General features: G+C 45.8%; 1 protein-coding gene and 1 pseudogene across 1 annotated transcript; both read right to left on the bottom strand.

Annotated features, from left to right (window-relative positions):
• LOC132206719 (histone H2AX-like) overlaps positions 1-20,475 on the bottom strand; it is a 46,214-nt pseudogene extending 25,739 nt beyond the window's left edge.
• Positions 20,476-22,786: 2,311 nt separating this feature from the next.
• On the bottom strand, positions 22,787-23,411 carry LOC132206693 (late histone H2B.L4-like). The gene has a single exon (XM_059641312.1). It carries the CDS (start codon positions 23,345-23,347, stop codon positions 22,970-22,972), a length of 378 nt encoding a protein of 125 aa, XP_059497295.1. The 5' UTR covers positions 23,348-23,411; the 3' UTR covers positions 22,787-22,969.
• Positions 23,412-23,806: the final 395 nt, after the last annotated feature.

Here is a 23,806-nt window from a genome sequence, read left to right as displayed (position 1 = left end):
TCCACACCGCCCTTTGAAGCATCCCATCCAGGCCCATGCCCCCATAACCCTGAACACTACGGGCAATTTAGCATGTCCAATCCACCTAGCCTGCACATCTTTGGACTGTGGGAGGAAACCGGAGCACCCGGAGGAAACCCACGCAGACACGGGGAGAATGTGCAAACTCCACACAGACAGTCGCCTGAGGTGGGAATCGAACCCGGGTCCTTGGCGCTGTGAGGCTGCAGTGCTAACCACTGAGCCACCGTGCCGCCCCAAGTTATCAAACGTTATACAATTTGTACAACTTTATACAAAATTTATACAATTTGAAACTGCAAATGTTATTCCCAATCTATTCTATCAGTATCTGCTCTGCAGATCTATACCTTTCAATTCTTTTGCTACCTGAATGGGAGTTTCATCAACAATATCTTTATAGCTGTTTCTGCCACGTGAATATGTGAGTGTAGGTATTAACCTGTACTTGAGATAACAAGGTGTAGAGCTGGATGAACACAGCAGGCCAAGCAGCATCAGAGGAGCAGGAAGGCTGACGTTTCAGGCCTCGACACTTCTTCAGAAATGTCAGCTTTCCTGGTCCTCTGATGCTGCTTGGCCTGTTGTGTTCATCCAAGTCTACTCCTTGTTATCTCTTAATTCTCTGCCAGCCAGTCATATTTTTCATATCTGTGTAATTCATTCTGTGATATTAGTTATTAGGGTGTTGAGAGACTGGGTCTTAATCTCTTCTGTATTTTGTGAGTTATGAGTTGACATTTACATCTGCAGTGGGAGAGGTGATGGTAGGAGGGGACTGCTTTCATCTGAGAACCATTCTGAATCATCAATGCAACTTCTTATTTGGATCATGACTGTAGGAAATATATATGTTACTTATACCAGATGTTAGTATTGCCTGACAGTGTGGGACATTTTCTTTTTTAGGGTTCTGTGGTTTCATTCTGTCCTTGGACGTTGCTGATGCTCATTTGTGAACATTTCTGTTTCTCTCAGTCCATTTCTACGTGATAGTTTTATGCAGCTCTATGTAACAGAAGAATTTCCGTTTTCACCAGAATCAGAATCACAGAATTGGTACAGCATAAAAGGTCATTCGGCCCATTATATCTGCACTGTGACATTTTATTCTGCATCTGTTCTGCAGACCAGATTCTAGTAATTGTTGGGAATAAGAACTTCATCCATTGACTGTCACTGTCTGGAAATAAATGCTAATTTGACATTTTTCTGCACTCATCCGTCTGTGCATAACTTTAGGGAGGTAGCAAAAACTGAAGATGCTGGAGTCAGAGACAAATCAATATGGAGCTGGAGGAACACAGCAGATCAGAGAGTATCAGAGGAGCATGAAAGCTGATGTTTCAGGTCAGTTTCAGAAATGGGAGGGGCAGGGAGATGTGAAATAAATAGCGAGAGGAGGGGTGGGGCTGGGGAATGGTACTTGGGGGTGGTGATAGGTGGATGCGGGCAGGGAGTGGTGTGGTTTAGTCAGTGGAATGGGCATGGCAGATAGGTGGAAGAGAAGATGAACAGGCTGTGTCAGGTCAAGAAGGTGGGAGGGAGGATATGTCGAGCTGGGGAAAGGTAGGTGGGGATGCTGATAGTCTGATGGAGGTAGGGGTACTGGGGTTTGGTCAGTGGGAAGGGTTGGGCAGATAGGTGGGGAATAAGATGGACAGGTTGTGTAAGGTTAAGGAGGGATGAATGAGAAGGGTTTGGACATGGGATGAGGCCAGGGGTGGGGAGATTTTAAAACTGGTGAATTCTATGTTCAGCCCATAGGGCTGTAGGCTCCTGAGGTGGATTATGAGGTGTTGCTGTTCCAGTTTGCATGTCTCATCATTCTGGCACTGGAGGAGGCCCAGGATGGACATGTCGTCAATGGAGTGGGAGGGGTGTTAAAATGGTTAGTGACCAGAAGATGTTGTCGATTAGAATTATACAGTGCAGATGCTGCACAAAACAGTCCCAAGTCTGTGCTTGGTCTCAACCAATGTAGTGGAGGCCACATCAGAAGCAACTGATACAATAGACCAGGTTGGAGGACGTTCAGGTGAACATTTGTCAGATATGAAAAGTTTGCTATAGTCTCATTTGTTATGTATGCCAGAGTTTCAGGTGGAATAAATAGATCTCATTCTCCTTCTGTGTTCAGTTGTGATTTTGTGTTTGAGTGGAGCAGAAACTTGTAAATATTTACTGACCCCTTGAGAATGAATGAACAAATGAGAAAGTATACGAGAGGAAGAGGCCCTTCAGCCCTCCAAGCTTGTGCTGACCATTATGACCTAATTAATCTAAAAACAAAACTGCCATTTTTGAAAATTATATCCCTCTATTCCCCCCAATTCATGTCTGCATCTGGGTTTTTCTCAAATGTCTTCAATGTGCCCGCTTCCACCACCTCTACTGGCAGTGCATTTACAGGCTGCTAACACTCCCTGCATGAAAAACGTCCCTTGCACATCTCCCTTGAACGTCGCCCCTCTCACCTTGAACCTGTGCCCCTTTGTAATTGAAACTTCAACACTGGGAAAAATAGCTTCTGACTATCCACTCTTTCCATTGCTCTCATAATTTTGTCGACCTCTATCAGGTCTTTTCTCAGCCACGTCTTTCCAGTAAAAGATATGCTCGTCCTTTTAACCTTTCCTCTCAGCCAATGGTCTGGAGACCAGACAACATCCTGTTGAGCATTCTCTGTGCTCTCTCCAAAGCTTCCACATCCTTCTGATAGTGTGATTGCCAAAAACTGCTCACAATACTCAAAATGTGGCCTAACAAGGGTTTTACATTGTAGCAACATGGTTTGCCAAATCTTGTACTCCACATCATGGGCAATGAAGGCAAGTATACCATGTAATCATAGGATCCCTACAGTGTGAAAACAGACTATTCGGCCCAACAATTCTACACTGTCCCTCCAAACAGCATCCCACCCAGACCCATTCCCCTAATTTCCCATTTGTAACCCACCTAACCTCAACATCCCTAGGCAATATAGCTTGGTCAATCCACCTACCCAGTACATCTCTGGACTGGGAGGAAACCAGAGCACCCGGAGGAAACCCAGATGCAGATACGGGGAGAATGTGCAAACTCTATATAGACAGTTACCCAACGGTGGAACCGAACCGAGGACCCTGGTACTGTGAGGCAGCAGTGCTAACCACTGAGCCACCATGCCTCCCTAACCATATGCCTTCTGAATTATCTTGACTACCTCGGTGACCACTTTTAGGGAAATGAAGACCTGCATGCCCAGATCTGTCTGAACATTACTGTTCCTCAGGGTTCTGCCATTTATAATATAATTCACTTCTAAACTTGATCCTCCAAAATGCATCACCTCGCATTTTTCTGGATTAAACTCCATCTGCCATTTCTGTGCCCAATTTGCCAATCTAACTATATCCTCTTGTATACTTTCACAATCGTTGGCACTATCACCAATCCGCCAATCTTCATGTCACCAGCAAACTTGCTTGCCAGACCACCCGTATTTTCCTCCAGATCATTTATATATACTTCAAACAACAAAGAAGCTAAGACTGACGCCTGTGGAACACTACTAGTTACTCGTCTCCATTCTGAAAAAAACTCATTCCACCAGTACGCTCTATCTTCTGTGACCAAGCACTTCCATTGGCCAGGCCATCCCAAATTCCTTGTGAATTTAGTTTTTGAACCAACCTGCCATGCAGGACCTTATCAAATGCTTTGCTAAATTCAATATAAACTATATCCACAGCCCTTTCCCCATCAATTATCCTCATTACCTCTTCAAAAAATTAAATCAGGTTGACCTTCCTGGGACAAAACTATGCTGCCTCTCACTAACTAGTTCATTTTCCTCCAAATGCACATATATATTGTGCCTCAGTATCTTCTTTAAGAGCTTCTCCACCACAAATGTCAAGCTCGCCAGCCTATAGTTTTCTGGATTATCCTTACATCCTTTCTTAAATAAGGGAACAACATTTGCGAAACTCCAGTCCTCCGGAATTACACCTGTGGTCAATGAGGAAAAGAAGACATCTGCCAATTCCCAAACTATTTCCTCCCCTTCCCTCTGAGTAACATGGTTTAGATCCCATCTTACCCTGGGGACTTGTCTGTCATGACGTCACTTAGGATTCCCAAAACTTCATTTTTCAATATGTTGATATTCTCTAGAGTATTCACCCACTCATCCCTGATCTGCACATTAGTCACGTCATTCTTTTTGGTGTGAAAACCTGTACAAAGTGATCATTTAGCATGTCCTCCACTTCCTGCGGCTCAACTTAGAACTTCCCTTCTTTGTCCTTGAGTCAGCCTACTCTTTTCCTGGTTCCCTCTTTCTCCCAATATATGCATAAAAAGTCTTGGGATTCTCCTTGACCCTGTTTGCTAAAGATACTTTATGACCCCTTTTTTGTCTTCCTAACTGCATATTTAATTTCCTTCCTATTTCTTTTGTATTCATCCATGGCTTTGTCAGTTTGTAGATGCCTAGACTTGTCGTACACCTCACTTATTTTGTCTAACATTTCAATTTCCCTTGTCATCCATGGTTCCTGAATCCTGCTATTCTTATCATTTAGTTTTGCAGGGAAATACATGTCTTGCAGTTTAGTCAATTGGTCTTGAAAAGCCTCCTATCTACGTGCCAGAGATAGATTTGCCCTCAAATCACAGCTTCCAATCCGCATTCTCCTCTTCGTGTCTGACTTGGATGTAGTTGGCTCTTGACCAATTAAGCACCCTCGCCCGAGGGCTACTAGTGTCCTCTTCCATGACTCCTCTAAATCTTATGGAGTTATGGTCATTTAGGCCTAAATGGTCACCTACTGAAATATGAATCACCGGTCCTGGCTCATTCCCTGGTACCAAGTCTAAAATGGCTTCCTCTCCAGTTGAATTGTCAACATACCACTTCAAAAAGCCCTCCTGGACACAACTAACAAATTGTTCTCCATCCAGGCTCCTGGCTCTGATAGATTCCCATCAATAAGAGGAAATTTGAAGTCACCCATCACAGCTACCCTGGATATATTGCACGTATTGTTACTTCTCAATTTCCAAAACACCACACGAGTTCTGTCCGGTTGCAGAATGCTATATGTGAGGCTTTCCGTTGCCGGTTTCAAGCTTTCAAACTGAACTGAAATAAAACAGAATCAGAGTGGAATAGTTAATGCGGTGTAAATTTGGAAGAAAGGAGAGCGACTTAAAAATATTGTCTGGTGACTGTTTCCCCATGTCAGCGGGAAGAAAATTTATGGAATCTGTGCACAGCAGAAAGAGAGCATTTTGACCATTTGGTCTGAACCGACCCTCCGAATAGGATCGCCCGAAATGGACGATGGAATGAGGGGTTGTGTGAACTATACTTTAGTAATCTAAAACCAAATCAACTACTTAGTACCAACACATACTTCTTTGTAAAACTTCGTCCTCCTTTCCACATAGTGGCAGGCTTTTCGAATTAGGAAGGAAGCGGTAAATAATTTAGCGACATTTTTTTTCCGCCGCGACCCTCTTCTAATCAGTGAATACCGATAGCTACAGCTGGGGTAACGCCGAGAGACAATGAACAGAGAGGAATTTTACAGTGAATTTATAATCTTCTGCACGCATTGAGATTTTGAACAGTAATCCAGAACGTAACCGAAGTGAGGTTGTCGATAACAAAGTGTTAGAAACCCCACACCGCCCGCTTCTATCTCCTTCCCAAAATCCACAAACCTGCCTGCCCTGGTTGACCCTTTGTCTCCACCTGCTCCTGCCCCACTGAACTCATCTCCAGCTATCTGGACTCCATTTTCTACCCCTTTGTCCAGGAACTCCCTACCTACATCGGTGACACCACCCACGCCCTCCAACTCCTCCAGAACTTCCAATTCCCTGGGCCCCAACCCCTCATTTTTACGATGGAAGTCCAGTCCCGATACACCTGCATTCCCCATACAGATGCTTCTTACTGACCGGGAGGCCTGACCAGTCCCCCTCCACTGGCACCCTATCCGCCTAGCCAAACTCGTCCTCACCATCAATAACCTCTTCAGATTCCTCCCAATTCCTACAAAAATGCCATCCCGTATTCCCAATTCCTTCGCGACTGCCACATCTGCTCCCAGGATGAGGCATTCCACTCCTGTACATCTCAGATGTCCTTTTCAAGGACCGCTACATCCCCACCCCCCGCACAGTGGTCGAGAACGCCCTTGACCATGTCTCCCACATTTCCCGCAACCTCATCCCTCACACCCCATCCCCGCAATCATAACCAAAAGAGAATCCCCCGCATCCTCACGTATCATCTCACCAACCTCCGGTTCCAACATATCAACCTCCGACACTTCCGCCATTTGCAATCTGACCAAAGACACTTTTCTACCGCCCCCCCCCCCCCACCCACCCTTGTCTGCTTTGCAAAGGGACCACTCTCTCAGAGACTCTCTTGTCAGCTCCAAACTCCCCTCCAACCCCAACACACCCAACACTTTCCCCTGCAATGGCAGGAAGTGTTACACCTGCCCCCACACCTCCTACCTCACCCCCCATCCTAGGCCACAAGAGGGCTTTCCACGTCGAGCAGATGTTCACCTGCACATCTGCCAGTATGGCATACTACATCCGCTGTACCCATTGTGGCCTCCTCTACATCGGGGAAACCAAGCGGAGGCTTGGCGGCCGCTTTGCAGAACACCTACACTCAGTCCGTAATAAACAACTGCACCTCCCAATCGTGAACCATTTCATCTCCCCCTCCCATTCCTTAGTCCATCCTGAGTCTCCTGCTGTGCCACAACGATATCTGCCGAAGGTTGCAGGAACTGCAACTCATATTCCACTTGGGAACCCTGCAACCCAATGGTATCAATGTGGATTTCACAAGCTTCAAAATCTCCCCTTCCCCCACTGCATCCCAAAACCAGCCCACCTCGTCCCTGCCTCCCTAACCTGTTCTTCCTCTCACCTATCCCCACCTCCCACCTCACGCCGCACCACCACTTCCTTCCTCATACCTCATTCTTTCCCCTTGACCTGTCCGTCCTCCCTGGACTGACCTATCTCCTCCCTAACTCCCCACCTACACTCACCTTTACTGTCTCCATCCCTGCCTCCTTGACCTGTCTGTGTCCTCTCCACCTATGTACTCCTTTATCCATCTACCATCCACCTCACCCTCTCTCTATTTATTTCAGAATCACCTTCCCCTCCCCAATTTCTAAAGAAGAGCCCAGACCCAAAACTTCAGCTCTCCTGCTCCTTTAATGCTGCTTGGCCTGCTGTGTTCATCAGGATCTACTCCTTGTTATCTCAAATGGCTGGAATAGCATGATAACTATCAGAGTCACACGCTGAGGGTCGAACCAAAGCAACAAATAATACAACATTGTACAAACTAATTAAGGTAGAGAGATCATAACAAGTCATCAGTGGACAGAGGACCATGAGCAGGCAGATGAGATTAATTTGGAATGGCATCATGGTCAACACAGTCATGGTGGGCCAAAGGGCCTGTTTCTGTGCTGTACTATTCTATGTCAAAACAGGACACTAAGAAAAATTTTACACATATATAACAGTATGGTGGGGTCACTTGTAGCACAACATGAATCCAAGATCACAGTTGAGGCTACCTACATGGGTACGGAACTTGGCTATCAGTTTCTGCTCAGTGATTCTGCATTGTTGTGTATCCTGAAGGCTGCCTTGGAGGATGCTTACCCAAAGATCAGTGATGAATGTCCTTGACTGCTGAAGTTTTCCCTGACTGGGCGGGAACATTCCTGTCCAGCGATTGTTACATTCATCCTTTGCCATAGTGTCTCGGTTGTCTTGCTTTTATACCATGCCTTGGGGCACCCTTTGCCTGCAGTATATGAGGTAGACAACATTGGCCAAGTCACATGAATATCTGAGATCATAAGGTAGAGAGCTTTTCTGAAGAAGGGTCCAGACCCAAAACGTCAGCTTTCCTGGTCCTCTGAAGCTGCTTGGCTTGCTGTGTTCATCCAGTTCTACACCTTGTTATCTCAGATTCTCCAGCATCAGCAATTTCTTCTATCACTGAATCACATGCGTATCTGTTGTGTATATGGTAGGTGGTACTCCCAAGTGCAATGGTGGTGTGCTGTTATGGTTGATGTTGTCCTGAAGGTAAGGTAATTTGCTGAGAATGATGGTCCGTTTAAGGCTGGCGGTTGTTTGATGGTGAGAAGTGAAGGAGTAGCAATGATCTTGGTGAGGTGCTCATTGGCATTGATGACATGTGGAAGGTTGCAAAGAACATGACGTAGTTTCTCTGCTCCGGGGAAGTAGTGAACAACAAGGGGTACTCTATCGGTTGTGTGCTGTGTTTGTCTTCTGATGAGGTCATTGCGGTTTTTCACTGTGACATGTTGGAACTGAAACAGAAGAGGCGGCTCAGGCTGGTACATTTAAAACATTTAGAAGGCATCTGGATGTGTACACCAATTGCAAGGGTTTAAAGTGATTTGCACCAAAAGCTGGCAAATGGGACTAAATCAGTTTCAGATGTCTGGTCAGCATGGACAATTTGGACCGAAGGGTCTCCTTCTGTGCTATGTAACTCTATGAGTCTATGATCTGACTGGAATTGACCAGAGAAAGCCTGACGCCTATAACAACCACCGTGTCTACACCCATATTCCCTACTCTGCCTTCAAATCCCCACCGCTCCATAGATTTTCTGCCCCATCACTCACCTTGAGGAAACTCGGAATGGAATGCTTTGTACAGAATACAAAATCCTTAACTATTTTAAACATTTAGGTTGTGTGTACAATTTATACATCTGTTGACTTTATGGTAAACAAAGAAAGTGAGTTGATTAACCGCTTATTCAGTGGGATTAACTGCCATTAAATTGTCATAAAAGAACTGGGGACTCAATAGCGACCATGTGATTTTCCACATATCCCCCATCATGCAGTCCTCCAGGGGCATCAATCAATCCCCAACACATCGATCACACAGTCTTCCAAGGGATGGATCAATCCCCATCACATTGATTGCCCATTCCTCCAGGGAGATGGGATCAATCTTCCTTTAAATTGATGAGGAGATGCAAAAATGGAGAAAGTCAGTGATGGATAGAAGGAGATGAACTGTTTTTTTAAGGAATTGTTGTGATGCTGGGGTTCTTTGTACAGTTTTATTGTACAATAAAGTGACATGTTCATATTCTGGGCCTGATACCTGAACTTTTAAGAATTTGTCAGAGACGAGTTGTTGACAGAATCCAACAGGAAAATATCTTCCTTCCTCTCTCCCTCTCTCCATCCCTTCCTTCTGTATTTATTTCTGTTAGAAAATTCTGCCATCTTACTGAGGTGTGACTTGAACATCTCAGAATGTTTTTCTGATTTTTTAGTTTAATAGCAGTCTAATTATAATAATCTAATAATTAATAACTAACGGAAGGGGGTTAAGGAGATCTTGGTTATTTGTTAGTATAATAGTTACTAATGGCTGGGGATTTTAACTTCGCAAACATAGTCTGGGACTGCCATAGTGTTAAGGAGTAAGATAAAGAGAAATTTGTGAAGTGTGCACAAGAAAATGTTCTTATTCAGCCTGTGGATGGACTTACTGGAGAAGGATCAGAAGTAGATTCACTCTTGGGAAATAAGGCAGGGCAAGTGACTGAGGTGTCAGTTGGGAAGCCCTTTGGGGTAAGTGATCATAATTCTATTTGTTTTAAAATAGTGATGAGAAAGGAGAGACCTGAGCTAAAAGTTGAAGATCCAAATTGGATGAAGGCCATTTTTTTCAGTATAGAACTTCCAAAAGTTGATTTTGGTGGTGGTGGTGGGGTTTGGGGGGTGGGGGAGGTGGAGATGTTTGAAGGTAGAGGGGAAGCAGGAAAGTTGGAGCCCTTCAAAAATAAGCTGACAAAAGTCCAGAGACAGTATGTTCCTGTTAGAGTGAATGCAAGGCTGGTAGGTGGAGGGAATGCTGGAAGGCTGGAGAAATTCAGGATCTGGTCAAGAAAAAGAAGGAAGCATATGTCAGGTAGAAGTAACAGGATTCGAGTGAATCCCTAGAAGAGTATAAGGTCACACATACAAACATAGGGAGACGATGGCCTTGTGGTATTATCACCGGAATGTTAATCCAGAGACCCAGATAATGTCGAGGAGACTGGGGTTCAAATCCCACCATGACAGATGTTGGAATCTGAATTCAATAAATATCTGGATTAAGAATCGAATGATGACTGTGAATTCATTGTCGATTGTGAGGAAACACCCATCTGGTTCACTAATGTCCTTTTGGGAAGGAAACTGCCATCCTTACCTGGTCTGGCCTACATGTGACTCCAGACTCACAGGCAACATGGTTGATTCTTAACTGTCCTCTGGGTAAGTAGGGATGGGCAATAAATGCTGTTGAACCCGCAACACTCATAACCAGTCAATGAATAAAGAATCACAAATATACTTGGTCTGTCTCTCACTACCACCCAATACACCAGCACACATTTTTCTCTCTTCCCCCCTCAGCCGCACACACACTCTCTCTCCTCACACACAGTCACTTTCTCTCTCACACCTCCCTTGGTCTCTCACTCTCTGTCTGCATACAATCTTTCTCTCCACTTCACAGGTATACACTCTCCACCTCTCTCACTGGCCCCTACTCCCACAAACATGTTTTCTCTCTCCCCCTTCTCAGGCACACACTCTCTCCCCCTTTACAAACACACTCTCTCTCTCTTTCACTCTCTCTTTCCCCTCCACACACATACACACACACACTCTCTCCCCCTCACATATTCTCACTCTCTCACGCCTCCCTCACTCAATCTCTTTCCCTCAATATATGTACAATGTATCTCTCCCTGTCACACACAAACACTTTCTCCCCTCTCTCTTATGCAAATACTCATTGTCTCAGTAACCTCCAATCACTTTCTCAAGCACACAAACACACACTCTCTCCTTCCCCCCTCACACACTCTCACTACCCCTCTCACATATACCCTCCCTCTCCACCTCTCTCTCATACGCTCGCACTCACTCTCTCTCACTCCTCTCTCTCACAGACATGCACCCTCTCTCTGCCCTCCAACACACTCTCACTCTGCCCTCTCTCTCACTCACTCACACTCTCTCTCTCACACTCTCTCACACACACACACACACACAGTCACACTCACCGCACCCCTCACTCACACACACTCTCCCACATACACATATTTGTTAATGACGTTCTTGGTGAAGAACCAGGCCTCTGGACATTCCTGTGCTTGTTTCTGTTTGGTCTGTCCTAGGATCCTGGTGTTTCCCCAGTCAAACTAGAGGTTCTACTTATCCATATGAATGGAGATGAGTGAGCATTGGTCATGTCTTTTTCCTGACCCTCTGACAGTGTGACACTCCCTGAACACTGATACTCCAACAATACGGCTCTCCCTCAGCACTGACCCACCAAATCTATGTTTCCATTGCACTGGTGCAGCATTCCCCTAGTTTACACCAGGGCTCCTTAGACAGCATGTGGAATGACAACAACGGTAAATACATGGGAACACCATTCCCTGCCTGCTCCCCTCTGAAGCTACTCAGGGAAGTGGCAGTAAAGTGGATCTGAGGAATGTGTGATCAGCCGTGTCTTTTTGAATGGCTGTGACAAATGGCCTCATCCTGTTCCTATTTCTTATGGACACAGAGTCACTTACCACATTTACTTGGTGGTATTTTGCCATTCGTTCAGTGTCACTGTCAAAATCCTGGGGCTCCCGCTGTAACAGCATTCTGGGTTTACCTACAGCACATGGACAGCATCTCCACCAGGGCATTTAGGGACAAGCAGTGGTGTCTGTAAGCTGTGGATAAATATTAAAATAGCCTTTGTAGATTGTCATCCTGGATCATGGCATTCAAGTTTCTGGCCTTGGGACCAGGGTAGATAATACATGTGAACAGCTGCCGAACTCCGAGTTCAATTCACATAGGTCAACAGTTTGGTTATATTGCAAGCTGTTATAGAATTTATCACAGACTTCCTACTTCCTCATTTTGACTCGGTGTGTCAGCTCTTTCTAATTAAAAACACAGTGGAACAGCAGAGGAAAATTACATTCAGCCCAAGCAGAGCATCTCGGCACTTACTCCCCAGGTGAAGTGTCAGGCAGGTCCTGGGTAAGAAACATAATGTTTGGAATTTGCTTCTATGACCAACATTGACCTTTGTTGGTATTGTCAATTTTTAAAGGTATCATTTCATTGGAAGCAGATCAAAGCCGATTGACTAGGAGGATCCCAGCTTGGAGGGATTGTCTTATGATTAAAGACAAAACAGTTTGGGCATCTATTCCGTGGAGTTTAGAAGAATTAGAGGCGATCTGATTTCACCATATAGGATTCTTAAGGGGCCTGACAGGGTAAATCTGAGTGGATGTTTCACATCATGTGAGAGTTTGTGACCAGAGGGTCCCCGTTATCAGAATAATGGGACACAAATTTAAACTCAGATAAGGAAGAATTTCTTCTCTCAGAGGGTTGTGAGTCTTTGGAACTCCTGCCACAGACAACTGTGGGGACAATGTACATCAAAGGATGGAATAGATTCTTGATCCGTCAGGGAATCAAGGGTTACGGACAAAACACAGGAAAGTGGAAACGGGAATTGTTGGATTAGCCATGATCCAATTGAATGATGGAGTAGGGTCAAGAGGGAAAATAGCCTTCTTCAGTTCCTATTTCTTTTCTTAATTTTGAAAACAGATTCCAATGATTGATGCCTTCAAAACATTTCTACTTCCAAGTAAAATCTGGGCATACAGCTCAAATCTGTGAGTTCTGATTTCTTGAGAGCTGTCAGATGAAATCTGAGTTTCAGTAACTCCTTTCTCTTTTAGACCTTGTGAGGGAGAAGCTGTTCAAATATTTGGAGTGGACAATGATCAGGAAATCTTGCTTCCTGCTGTTATTTCTTCAAGTTAACATCACCATCAGCTCAGACAGATTTGCAGTTAATTGTTTTGTAAAAGATCATTGTTATTGAGCTCAGAGTGGGAAACAATTCAGCAGTGAGCCAGTGTACAAATTCATACCAAGTCCAGGTCACCCATTACCACATGTGCTCACTGATATACACCGTCTCCCGGTCTGACAACAACATTGGGGGAGCAAAGAGATCTCAGTGGGTTCAAGGATTGGTGAAGGTTACAGAGATAGGGAGTGGGGGAGTGGAGGGTTCAGAAAACGACGCAGAGAATCATCAAACTGAGATGTTGACGCTAATGTAGGTCGGTGAGTGTGGGATGACAGGGACATTTAAGAAGCATGGATAAAAACTGGAGGATGAAGTGGATCTCGAAAATAAGACTCAGACAGCACTGGCCTGAATGTCCCACAGCAGCATCTAAGATCGACAAGGTAAGATTAATCATGTTTCCCTCTCATCTGCTGCACAATATAAACTTAATCGATGCTGAGAATATTGCAGCTTCACAGGAGATCAATTAGTCACTGCCTGAGATGGAGGTGGAATCGGATTGAAGAGCAAGTTTGAAAAACAGGCATTAGCGGAATATTAAAACTGGGAACATTTTCAGTGTTGTGGGGTAAAGAGGGGATCATGGGGACTAACTTGAGGGATCTTCCAAAGAGCTGACCCAGGCCTCATTGGATGAAACAGTCTCTATTAGTGCTGCATAATTCTGAAATCAAGTGATTTAAGTTCCTTCACAGCAACGGATCAGTTTCCTGCTGAACATGTAATTATTCCAGATGGACAGGAAAGAATTAGCTTCTGATTTCAGACTTCTGTGTTGAACCAAGTTTCATGTGAACCACAAAAACTGTGGGACCGTCAATTTAAAGCTGTGGCGACATGGGCTCAGGCTAGAGGAATTTTGCTGGCGTGTTTTCTGGTGTCTGCTGGAGTAGGGTCAGTGTTGAGCCTGCAGACAGTGCTACATTGGAATCAACAATACAGCAATTTGAGGCTTGGAACAGATACAACCTCCAAAGAGATCTCATAGATACTGATGATTTAAAGGGACACTTAGTCAGTGAGGACCAAAAGAAATCCCTCAGACAAAGGTGATCCAAAGGGATCTGTTAAACAATAATAATGCAAAAGGAGCCCCCAGATAATGAGAATTCAAACAGATTCCTTAGACAATGAAGATCCAAATACACCCCTCAGACAATGAAGACCCAGAGAGATCCTTTCGACAAAGAGGATCCAAGGAGATTGTTCAGACAATGATGATCTAAAATGATTCTTCAGACAATGAAGATCCAAAGTGATTCCCAACTTCCAATATTACCTAATTGAAGGCAATGACTTCCAAGGGGGCCTCTGTAGATTAATTATATCACAGAGTGAGAGATAGAGAGAGAGAGAGAGAGAGAGAGAAAGGGAGAAAAAGAGAGTGAGTGTGAAATAGCTTAGGGCAGAGTGGCTTGGAGGGCACAACAAGTGGAGAGAGCGGTTAATAAAACATTCAGTGTTCTTGGATTTACTCACAGGGGAATGGAGTACCAGAGCAAAGAGGGTGATGTCGAACTTGTATAAAGCCCTTTTTAGACCTCAGTTGGAGTCTTGTGTGCAGCTGTAAATGTCACGTCACAGGAAAGGTGTGAATATATTGGAGACGGTGCAGAATTGGTTTACAAGAATGGTCCCTGGAATGAGAAATTTCAGTTCTGGATCTAAAGTAGGTAAAGAAGGCAAATAGTATGTTGTCCTTTTGCGATAGATTTCGAGTTTAGGAGCAGGGATGTGTTGTTGCAGTTATACAGGGCCTTGGTGAGTTGACACGTAGAATATTGAGTGCAGTTTTTGATTCTTTTTCTGACAAAGGAGGTCTTGTTCTCGAGGCAGTGCAGCGAAGGTTTATCACGCTGATTCTAGGTTGGCAGGATTGACGTAGGGCAAGGTTGAGATTATTTTTGCTAGAGTTCAGATGAATGAGCAGGGATCTCATACAGGCTTATAAAATTCTAACAGGACTGGACAGGCTAAATGCAGGGAGGATGTTCCTGATGATCGGTGTGTCCAAAACCAGGGGTCACAGTATGAGGATTCAGGAGAGACGATTTAAAATGGAGATGAAGAGACAATTCTTCAGCCTAAGCGTGGTGAGCCTGTGGAATTCATTACCAAAGGAACTAATTGATGCCAAAATATTGAATGTATTCAAGAGACGACTAGATATAGCACTTTGAATGAAAGCATTAAAGTTATGGGGAGAAAGCAGTATTAGGCTATTGAGTTGGTCAATCAGCCATGATTGTCAATAATGGCAGAGCAAGCTTAAAGAGCCGAATGGCCTCCTCCTGCTCCCATCTTCTCTGTTTTTACGTTAACTATAGACCAGTGGGCCTGGCATCAGTGAAAGGCAAGTTGTTGGAGGGGATTCTGAGGAACAGGATTTATGTGTAAAGGGAAAGGCAAGAACTGATAAGGAATAGTCAACATGGCCTTGTGTGTGAGAAATCATATATCACTAACTTTACTGGAGTTTTTCGAAGAAGTGATGAAGAGGACTGAAGAAGGCAGAGCCATGGACATTATCTGTATGGACCTCAACAAGGTCCCACCTTGTAGACTGGTTAGCAAGTTAGATCACACTGAATGCAGGGAGAATTAGCCGTTTGGATTAAAAAACAAAAGTGGCTGGAATATTGCAGACAGAGGGTGGTGGTGGAGGGATATTTTACCCTGTTAAGGGCAGTGTGTCAGAAGTCTGTACTCTGCTGCTGTCGTTGGAAATTGGAGGCTGCAGTAGCAACACATTATTGCAACAGAGAGCAAGTAGAGCCTAGAGCCCCTGGTGCTACAGCCTGCCTGGAAGTGTTCAAACCTGGGATTCTCTGTTGCTGCTGTTACGTTTGGAAGCCTGGTGGCCTGCATTTCTCCTCCTTGAGTTGAAGACTGTTGTAATAACACGTGCTGTGCCAGGGAGAATCTGCTGAGGATTGAGGCCTGGGTGCTGCTCCTGTTGCTCTGAGAAACATGGTGGCCTGCACTTTTATTCAGCCAGTGCCTGGGACGCTCATTTCTGGAGTCTGGACTACAGCTTCAGTCAGGGGATTCAGGCCTGGACACTAATTGCTTGGGGCCTGAACACTTACAGTGAGAGACTATATTTTGGGCCAGGAATTGTTCAAAGCCTGGGCCTATTCTTTATTATTACTCTGTGATTCTTGCCTACTTGACACCATTCATTCCAAACTTGAGTGACTGTCTAAGTGGAGTTTGCACATTCTCCCCGTGTCTGCGTAGGTTTCTTCCTACAGTCCAAAGATGTGCAGTTTTGGTGGATTGGACATGCTAAATTGCCCGTAGTGTTCAGGGCACTGTAGATTCTGTGGGTTATAGAGGGGTGGGTCTGGGTGGGATGCTCTGATGTTTGGTGTGGGCTGGTCAGGCCAAAGGGCCTGTTACCACACTGTAGGGATTCTATTTTATTTTATTCTATTCTACGACTGTTGCCTCTGGGAATTGACAAATTACTATTTTGGATATGTGGGTTGGGTGACAGGTTGGGACGTGGCTGCCTGAGGCGACTAGACTGGCAGGTGAGGCCTAATGGGACACTCCCAGTTTCCTTTATCGGCTATGTGTGTGAGGGGGAGGCATTGGTCCTGGTTTGCGTGGGTGGCGGGAAGGAGAGAGACGATGGTATTTGCACGGCGTGGTTGTTCATATGTGGGTCAGTTACATTCTCTGCATTGCCCCCACCTCCAGCTTCTGGACGCCTGTCTGTCATTGGCTCTGCACCACGGACCCGAGGACGTGCTGCAATGCAATCCAAGCCGACTCTGGGATATCCTTCCGGTGCCATTTTCCAAGGCAATGAAGGCATTATTTGTGCTGGTTCGTGCCTTCATCTGCTGCCTGTAAGTACCTTGGTGTGCTGCCTTGCCCACCAGGGGTGGAGATTGCCAGTGGAGGGCCCTCTATGAAGGAATCTTTCCTCTTACACTGGGGATCTGGGGTAGATAGTGCTGCGTGCAATGGTGCTGTCCAACCGGCAACTGGGCAAGTTCACTGGCTGCCAGGCAAAGTGCATGTTCGGAGATAATGGGAACTGCAGATGCTGGAGAATCCAAGATAACAAAGTGTGGGGCTGGATGAACACAGCAGGCCAAGCAGCATCTCAGGAGCACGAAAGCAGATGTTTTGGGCCTAGACCCTTCATCAGAGAGGGGGATGGGGAGAGGGTTTTAAAATAAATAGGGAGAGAGGGGGAGGCAGACCGAAGATGGATAGAGGAGAAGATAGGTGGAGAGGAGAGTATAGGTCAGGAGTTGGGGAGGGGATAGATCAGTCCGGAGAGGAGGGATTGGTCAAGGAGGCCGGATGAGGTTGGTAGGTGAGGAATGGTGGTGTGGCTTGAGGTGGGAGGAGCGGATAGGTGAGAGGAAGAACAGGTTAAGGAGGCGGGAACGAGCTGGGCTGGTTTGGTGATGCAGTGGGGGGAGGGAACGAGCTGGGCTGGTTTTGGGATGCAGTGGGGGAAGGGGAGATTTTGCAGCTTGTGAAGTCCACACTGATACCATTGGGCTGCAGGGTTCCCAAGCGGAATATGAGTTGCTGTTCCTGCAACCTTCGGGTGGCATCATTGTGGCACTGCAGGAGGCCCAGGATGGACATGTCGTCTAAAGAATGGGAGGGGGAGTTAAAATGGTTCGTGACTGGGAGGTGCAGTCGTTTATTGCGAACCGAGCGGAGGTGTTCTGCAAACCAATCCCCAAGCCTCCGCTTGGTTTCCCCAATGAGAGAAAGCCACACCGGGTACAGTGGATACAGTATACCACATTGGCAGATGTGCAGGTGAACATCTGCTTAATATGGAAAATCATCTTGAGGCCTGGGATGGGGGTGAGGGAGGAGGTGTCGGGGCAATTGTAGCACTTCCTGCAGTTGCAGGGGAAGGTGCTGGGTGTGGTGGGATTGGAGGGGAGTGTGGAGTGGACAAGGGAGTCACTCCGGAAGGCAGACAAGGGTGGTGATGGAAAAATATCTCAGGTATGGGGTCGCATTGTAGATGGCGGAAGTGTCGAAGGATGATGCGTTGTATCCGGAGGTTGTTGGGGTGGTGTGTGAGGACGAGGGCGATTATTGCGGGCTCGGGATGTGTTGTTCTGGCCTGGAGAGGGTCTTCCACCTGCACGTCGAGTGTGTTCGTCTACAGCCCCCTTTTAGATTTTCGAACGGGCTGTTGTCAAAGATTTGGTTGTAATTCAGCCCCACAGTTCTGATGTACAGACACCCGATGCGGTGTAGGGTGGGCGAGACTATGAGCTTTGTTGTGGCTTTGTTCCTAGGCCTGACCAAGTTGGCCATTTCCAGGTTCAAGCAGGGGATCGTCAGACCTTTCTTTCTACCCACCTACCTGCCCCTCTTTCATGGTTCCGTTCGTCCCTGGAGAGGGAGCACGCGGTGCTCATTGGTCCGCTCGAAGCCTTTCGAGACCACTGTGCGCCACGGGCCTGGATAATGATATCGCGCGTTGGCTCATTGTTTCTTTCGAGTCAGTTTAGATTTTGCCTTTTGGGTTTGCTTTTCTGTTCGGTTTGGTGCCCCGGGAAGAAGGCTGTCTTATTTTCTCCCTTTGTTCCAGTTTTTTGGTCCCGTTGGAAGAGCAAAGGGGGCTTTTATTTAATCCCCAAACTGTCGCTGTCCCAGATGTACTTGGTGATGATCGGTGTGAGGGGAATTTTATCTTTAGTTCAAATGAGCAATGGAACTATTTCTGGATTTGAAACCCTTGCTGTCCCTATCCAAGGGTGTTTGGGGACGGAGCAGAGGGGATTTGCTTATTACTCTTTTGTTTATTTATTTGTTTTGTCTTTGATTTTTACTTGTTTGTTTTTTGTTTTGGTCCGTTGTGGTCTCTGCCGAAAAAAGGCTGGTGGGAACAAAGTCCAGAGAAGCATTTTGAGATAACAAGGTGCAGAGCTGAATGAACACAGCAGGCAAAGCGCCATCAGAAGAGCAGGAAGGCTGACGTTTCGGGCCGAGACCCTTCTGCAGAAAATGGTTCAGAAGAAGGGTCTCGGCCTGAAACGTCAACCTTCCTGCTCCTCTGATGCTGCTTGGCCTGCTGCGTTCATCCAGCTCTGTACCTTGTTATCTCAGATTCTCGAGCATCTGCAGTTCCTGCTACGTCCGATAGAGGCTAATTTTTTTTGTTTTTCCCCAGAGTATCAGCACCTATACCTTTGTACAACAAAGTCAAGGCAGCTTTATTTTCTGTTTGGAAACAGCAGAGTGGGCTTTGCTCTGTGTTTCACTCAGTGCTGCCCCTGTCCCAGTCGCAGGCGAGTCTGATGAGGTTCGCACCTTGTTCTGTTAAAACACGGGTCCAAGGGAGTGTTGTTGAACAAAGAGTCCTTGGGGTACAGGTTCAAATTTCCTTGATAGTGGTGTCAGAGGTAAGTAGGGGATCGAAGAAGGCGTGAGGTTTACCTTCCTTTTTTGGTCAATGCATTGACGACAGAAGCTGGAATGTCACGTTGCAGCTGTACAGGACATTGATTAGATCACTTTTGGAATACTGCATTCAATTCGTTTCTCCCTGCTTCAGGAAAGATGTTGTTGAATGTGAAAACATCCAGAAAAGATTTACAAGGATGTCGGGTTGGAGGGTTTAAGTTACAGGGAGAAGCTGAATACGTTGTGGCCATTTTCCCTGGAGCGTCGGAGGCTGAGAGGTGAACTATAACAAGTTTCTAAAATCATGACCAGCATGGAGAGGATGAAGCCAAGGCCTCTTCTCCGCCGCGCCCCTCACCCCACCAAGTCCCGGACAGGGGAGTCCAAAACCAGATTGCACGGATTTAAAGGGAGGGACGATAGATTTAAATAATACCTAAGGGACAACATTTTAACGTAGAAGGTTATGGAATGAACTGCTGGAGGAACTGATGGAAGCTGGTTGCAGCTGCAGCATTTCAAAAAAGGCATCTGGATGGGTAAGTGAATAGACGGCGTGTAGAGGAATATGGGCCAAATTGGACGAGATTAATTTAGGAGATCTGGTCTATGACACTAAATCAACCCGACAGAAGTGAGGGCCTAGTTCCTCTCTCAGATGTGAGTGGCTCTTAAAAGAGCCTTTGGGTTGTCAGGTTCAAGAATGGGACTCGTCACTTTTTAGGGGTGCTCCCAGCGACTGTTTTTTTGGGCAGTAGTACAGCCTGGATATTAGGCAGCACCCCGCCCTGAGCGATGGTCACCACTCCCAGCAGCTTGCTGACCTCCTCGTCGTTACGCACGGCCAGCTGGAGGTGCCTGGGGATGATGCGGGTCTTCTTGTTGTCCCGGGCCGCCTGACCGGCCAGCTCGAGGATTTCAGCCGTCAGGTACTCGAGCACCGCAGCCAGATAGACCGGCGCTCCGGCCCACCGGGAACAGCAGGCCAGCCTGGGACGGCCGAGACTTAGGCGTGGAGCGAGCTTTCGTGCTCTTTCCTCTTCCACTCATATCCACAATCTCACCAACACTTTCACAGAAAATACTGCAATCCGCTCACATTCCGTCCTCTCTCCCTTCGGGAGGATTGGTTGCGTGCTCTGTGCTGATTGGGCACATTGTTCAATATCTCCTCATGTTGTTTCATTTCCCAATCAGATTTCTGCTACATTCCGCCATCCGGAGAGGGCACGGGGAGAAAGTTGGAAAATAACGGCGCGAAATCATCAACCGCTTTCTTTCCAACTTGAAAAGCCCGCCCAGATGTACAATCAGAGGAGGTTTTACAAAGTAGAATGCATCAATAGTTATGAGTTTGTTTATTTTTCGATTACAAATGTATACTTTCTCTGCCTCATTCTGTCCTCGAATTAAATGTCTATTCCTGATCTTGAATGACGGTTTCTGAACCTTCAGAAGCAGGGAAAAACTAAATGTCAAAAACTGCACTCTACACCTGATCATTCAATTTCACATTTCAAAGGCACACCGATATGAAACATCACATAACTTTCTTTGGGATGAGCGCATTCACCGCATTTTGACACTATTGCGAAGTAGATCTCCGTTATTGCACTGAATTAGATATTAGAAAATGCTGAATAAAAACCGAAAGAACTGCGGATGCTGTAAATCAGGAACAAAAACAAAGTTGCTGGAAAAGCTCAGGAAGTCTAGCCGCATATGTGAAGCAGAAAACAGAGTTAACGTTTCGGGGCCAGTAACCCACACCCTAACCCGAACACTTCTGTACTAAACCTCACCCTGGCCTGTAACCATAACACGAGACTTGACAGTAAACCTAGACCCAACCGTCAATGTAGTCCGAAACATAGCCCAAACACTAACCCGAAAACTAGGCCTAAACATCGCCTGAACCCAACCCTAGCCCTATTCCGAAATTTTGCCTGAACTGTATTCCTAGCCCTATCCTGAATCCTAGCCGTAACCCGAACATTGTCCCTCGCCCTGGCTCTTATCTTAGCCCTAACGCTAGCCATTGCACTCACCCTAACTGTAATCCCAGTCCTAATACTAACCGTAACCCCCTGTTTAATCCAAAGGCTCACACTATTGCACTAAATCATGCCCTCGCTTTACTTCTTCTCCTAACCATAGTCCGAGCAGGAACACTAACACGAACTGTAGACCCAGGTCTAGCCCAAACCATAATGCTACCCCTGGACCGAACCCAATCCAACCTTAACCATAACCCCAATCTTTGCTCTAAACCTAAACCAATCCTAAACCCGAACCATAACCCTAACTCGAGCGCTAACCCTCGGTCGAACCGGAACCAACGCCCTAACCCTAAACCTAGCCCTGAACATAACCCTGACCTTAACAGTGACACAAGCCTTAAATCTTGCCCCAACCTTGTTGCTTCACTCACCAACCTGAAAATTACGGCGCCAAAATGATCTCCCGCTTTCTGTCTAATTTGAAAAGCCCGCCAATATGTACAAACATTTTAGAAAGCGGAATGCATCAACACTTTTTACGAGGTAATTTACTTTTAGTTTACAAACGTATACTTAACACTTTTTAAAGAAATATCTCATTCCTTTTTTCCCTTCAATCTGTCCATTTCCGATCTTTAATGCGTTTTCTTAACCGTGAGGACAGTCGGAAACGAAAACCGAGCGTCAAAAGCTGCACCCTGCGCATATTCATTTTCTTTCCTATTTCAAGAGCGCCCCGACATATTGATACAACATCACACAATGTTCTTACGGGTGAGCGCATTAATGTTGCAAACATTATTTTAAAGTGGCCCTTCCTTACTGCACTGGATCTGAATAATTCCACACCAGTCAGACAGCTGTTCTGCTTTCTATCTCGGTTCGTTTTGAAAGTCTGTCACCAATAACAGAAAGGCTCATTTACAGTAATCTGCAAAATCTTACAAAATCCGAGTGGACAGTTGGAAATAAAACAAAATTGCTCACCGCGCGCTAATTCTTCCTACCGGGGGGTAATCAAGTTTGGGCACACTCTTATTTCTGTTTGACAGAAGGTGATACCTTGGGTTCATGCGGCATCGGGGTCGAGTAAAGAGTGAATTGAACAATGTAACTGAGAAATGACTCGGAAGTTGAGGAATGATCTTATTGGTGTTTACAAAATCATGAGGGGGCAAAGATAAGGTGAATGGCAAATGCGTTTTCCTTAGGAGGGGGATTTCAAGACGGGGGATAGATTTTTAAATTTAAAGAATTAACATTTTTTTAAAGAAAAGACTGTAATGACTCATATGCAGTCTATTATCAGGGAAAATAGGCTGTATTGGAAATCAACCGAGAATAAAGCACACAGAATCTCCTTGACCACTCTAATTTACAGATCATTTTAGAAAAGGCAAACATTGAACTGAAATTTAAAATTTCTCCGCACCAACTGCAAAGAAAAGTTCATCAGTATTAAAAACATCCAGGTTCAGCTGTTTAAGGGAATTTGTGGGTGGCTCTTAAAAGAGCCTTTGGGTTTTTCAGTGCCAAGTGGCGTTTCACTTGGAGCTGGTGTACTTGGTCACCGCCTTCGTGCCCTCCGACACGGCGTGCTTGGCCAGCTCCCCGGGCAGCAGCAGGCGTACGGAAGTCTGGATCTCCCGGGAGCTCATGGTGCTGCGCTTGTTGTAACGGGTCAAGCGGGAAGCCTCCCCTGCGATACGCTCGAAAATATCCTTGACGAACGAGTTCATGATACTCATGGCCTTGGAGGAGATCCCGGTGTCGGGGTGAACCTGCTTCAACACTTTGTAGATGTAGATGGAGTAACTTTCTTTCCTGGACTTTCGCCTCTTCTTGCTGCCTTTCGCTGGCGCCCTCTTCACCGCTTTCTTAGCGCCCTTCTTAGCAACTGGCCCTTTCTTTTCTTCAACCATGGTGACAGAATCAGGGAGAGCGGGCCCGGAGCTGGCTTTTTGCAGACTGTTGGCGTCAGCAATGCAAATGAAGGATGGGGAAAGCCTCGTTCCTCATTGGTTACTTTATACGCTGTCAAAACCCTCATGCTAAATCTCTCTGTGATTGGGTAGTGTGGGTCTAAAAGTGAATCTGTCAGGAACTGCATCTAAATGTTGTGTGGAACTTGATTTTATTCCTGTCCATCTGACTGAGGGAGATTTGATACGTGTCTGCGACACTGAAAGAGACTGTGCGAGAGGCTCTGTACCTTTTGCTCTGTTATAATAATGTGAAAGTCTGTGTTTCCAGCTGCACGTCATGATACTCTGCACCGACTGCAATTAACACAGAATTATCGCTTTCTGATCAATCCACACAATTAAATACGGATGAGATTTTTCGGGGGATTTTCTCTGAAATTTATTTCTGACCAGTCA

The sequence above is a fragment of the Stegostoma tigrinum genome, chromosome 41, assembly GCF_030684315.1.
Source record: "Stegostoma tigrinum isolate sSteTig4 chromosome 41, sSteTig4.hap1, whole genome shotgun sequence".
NCBI lineage: Eukaryota > Metazoa > Chordata > Chondrichthyes > Orectolobiformes > Stegostomatidae > Stegostoma > Stegostoma tigrinum.
Note: the sequence above shows the minus strand (reverse complement) of the source record. Positions and strands in the feature narration are given on the sequence as shown.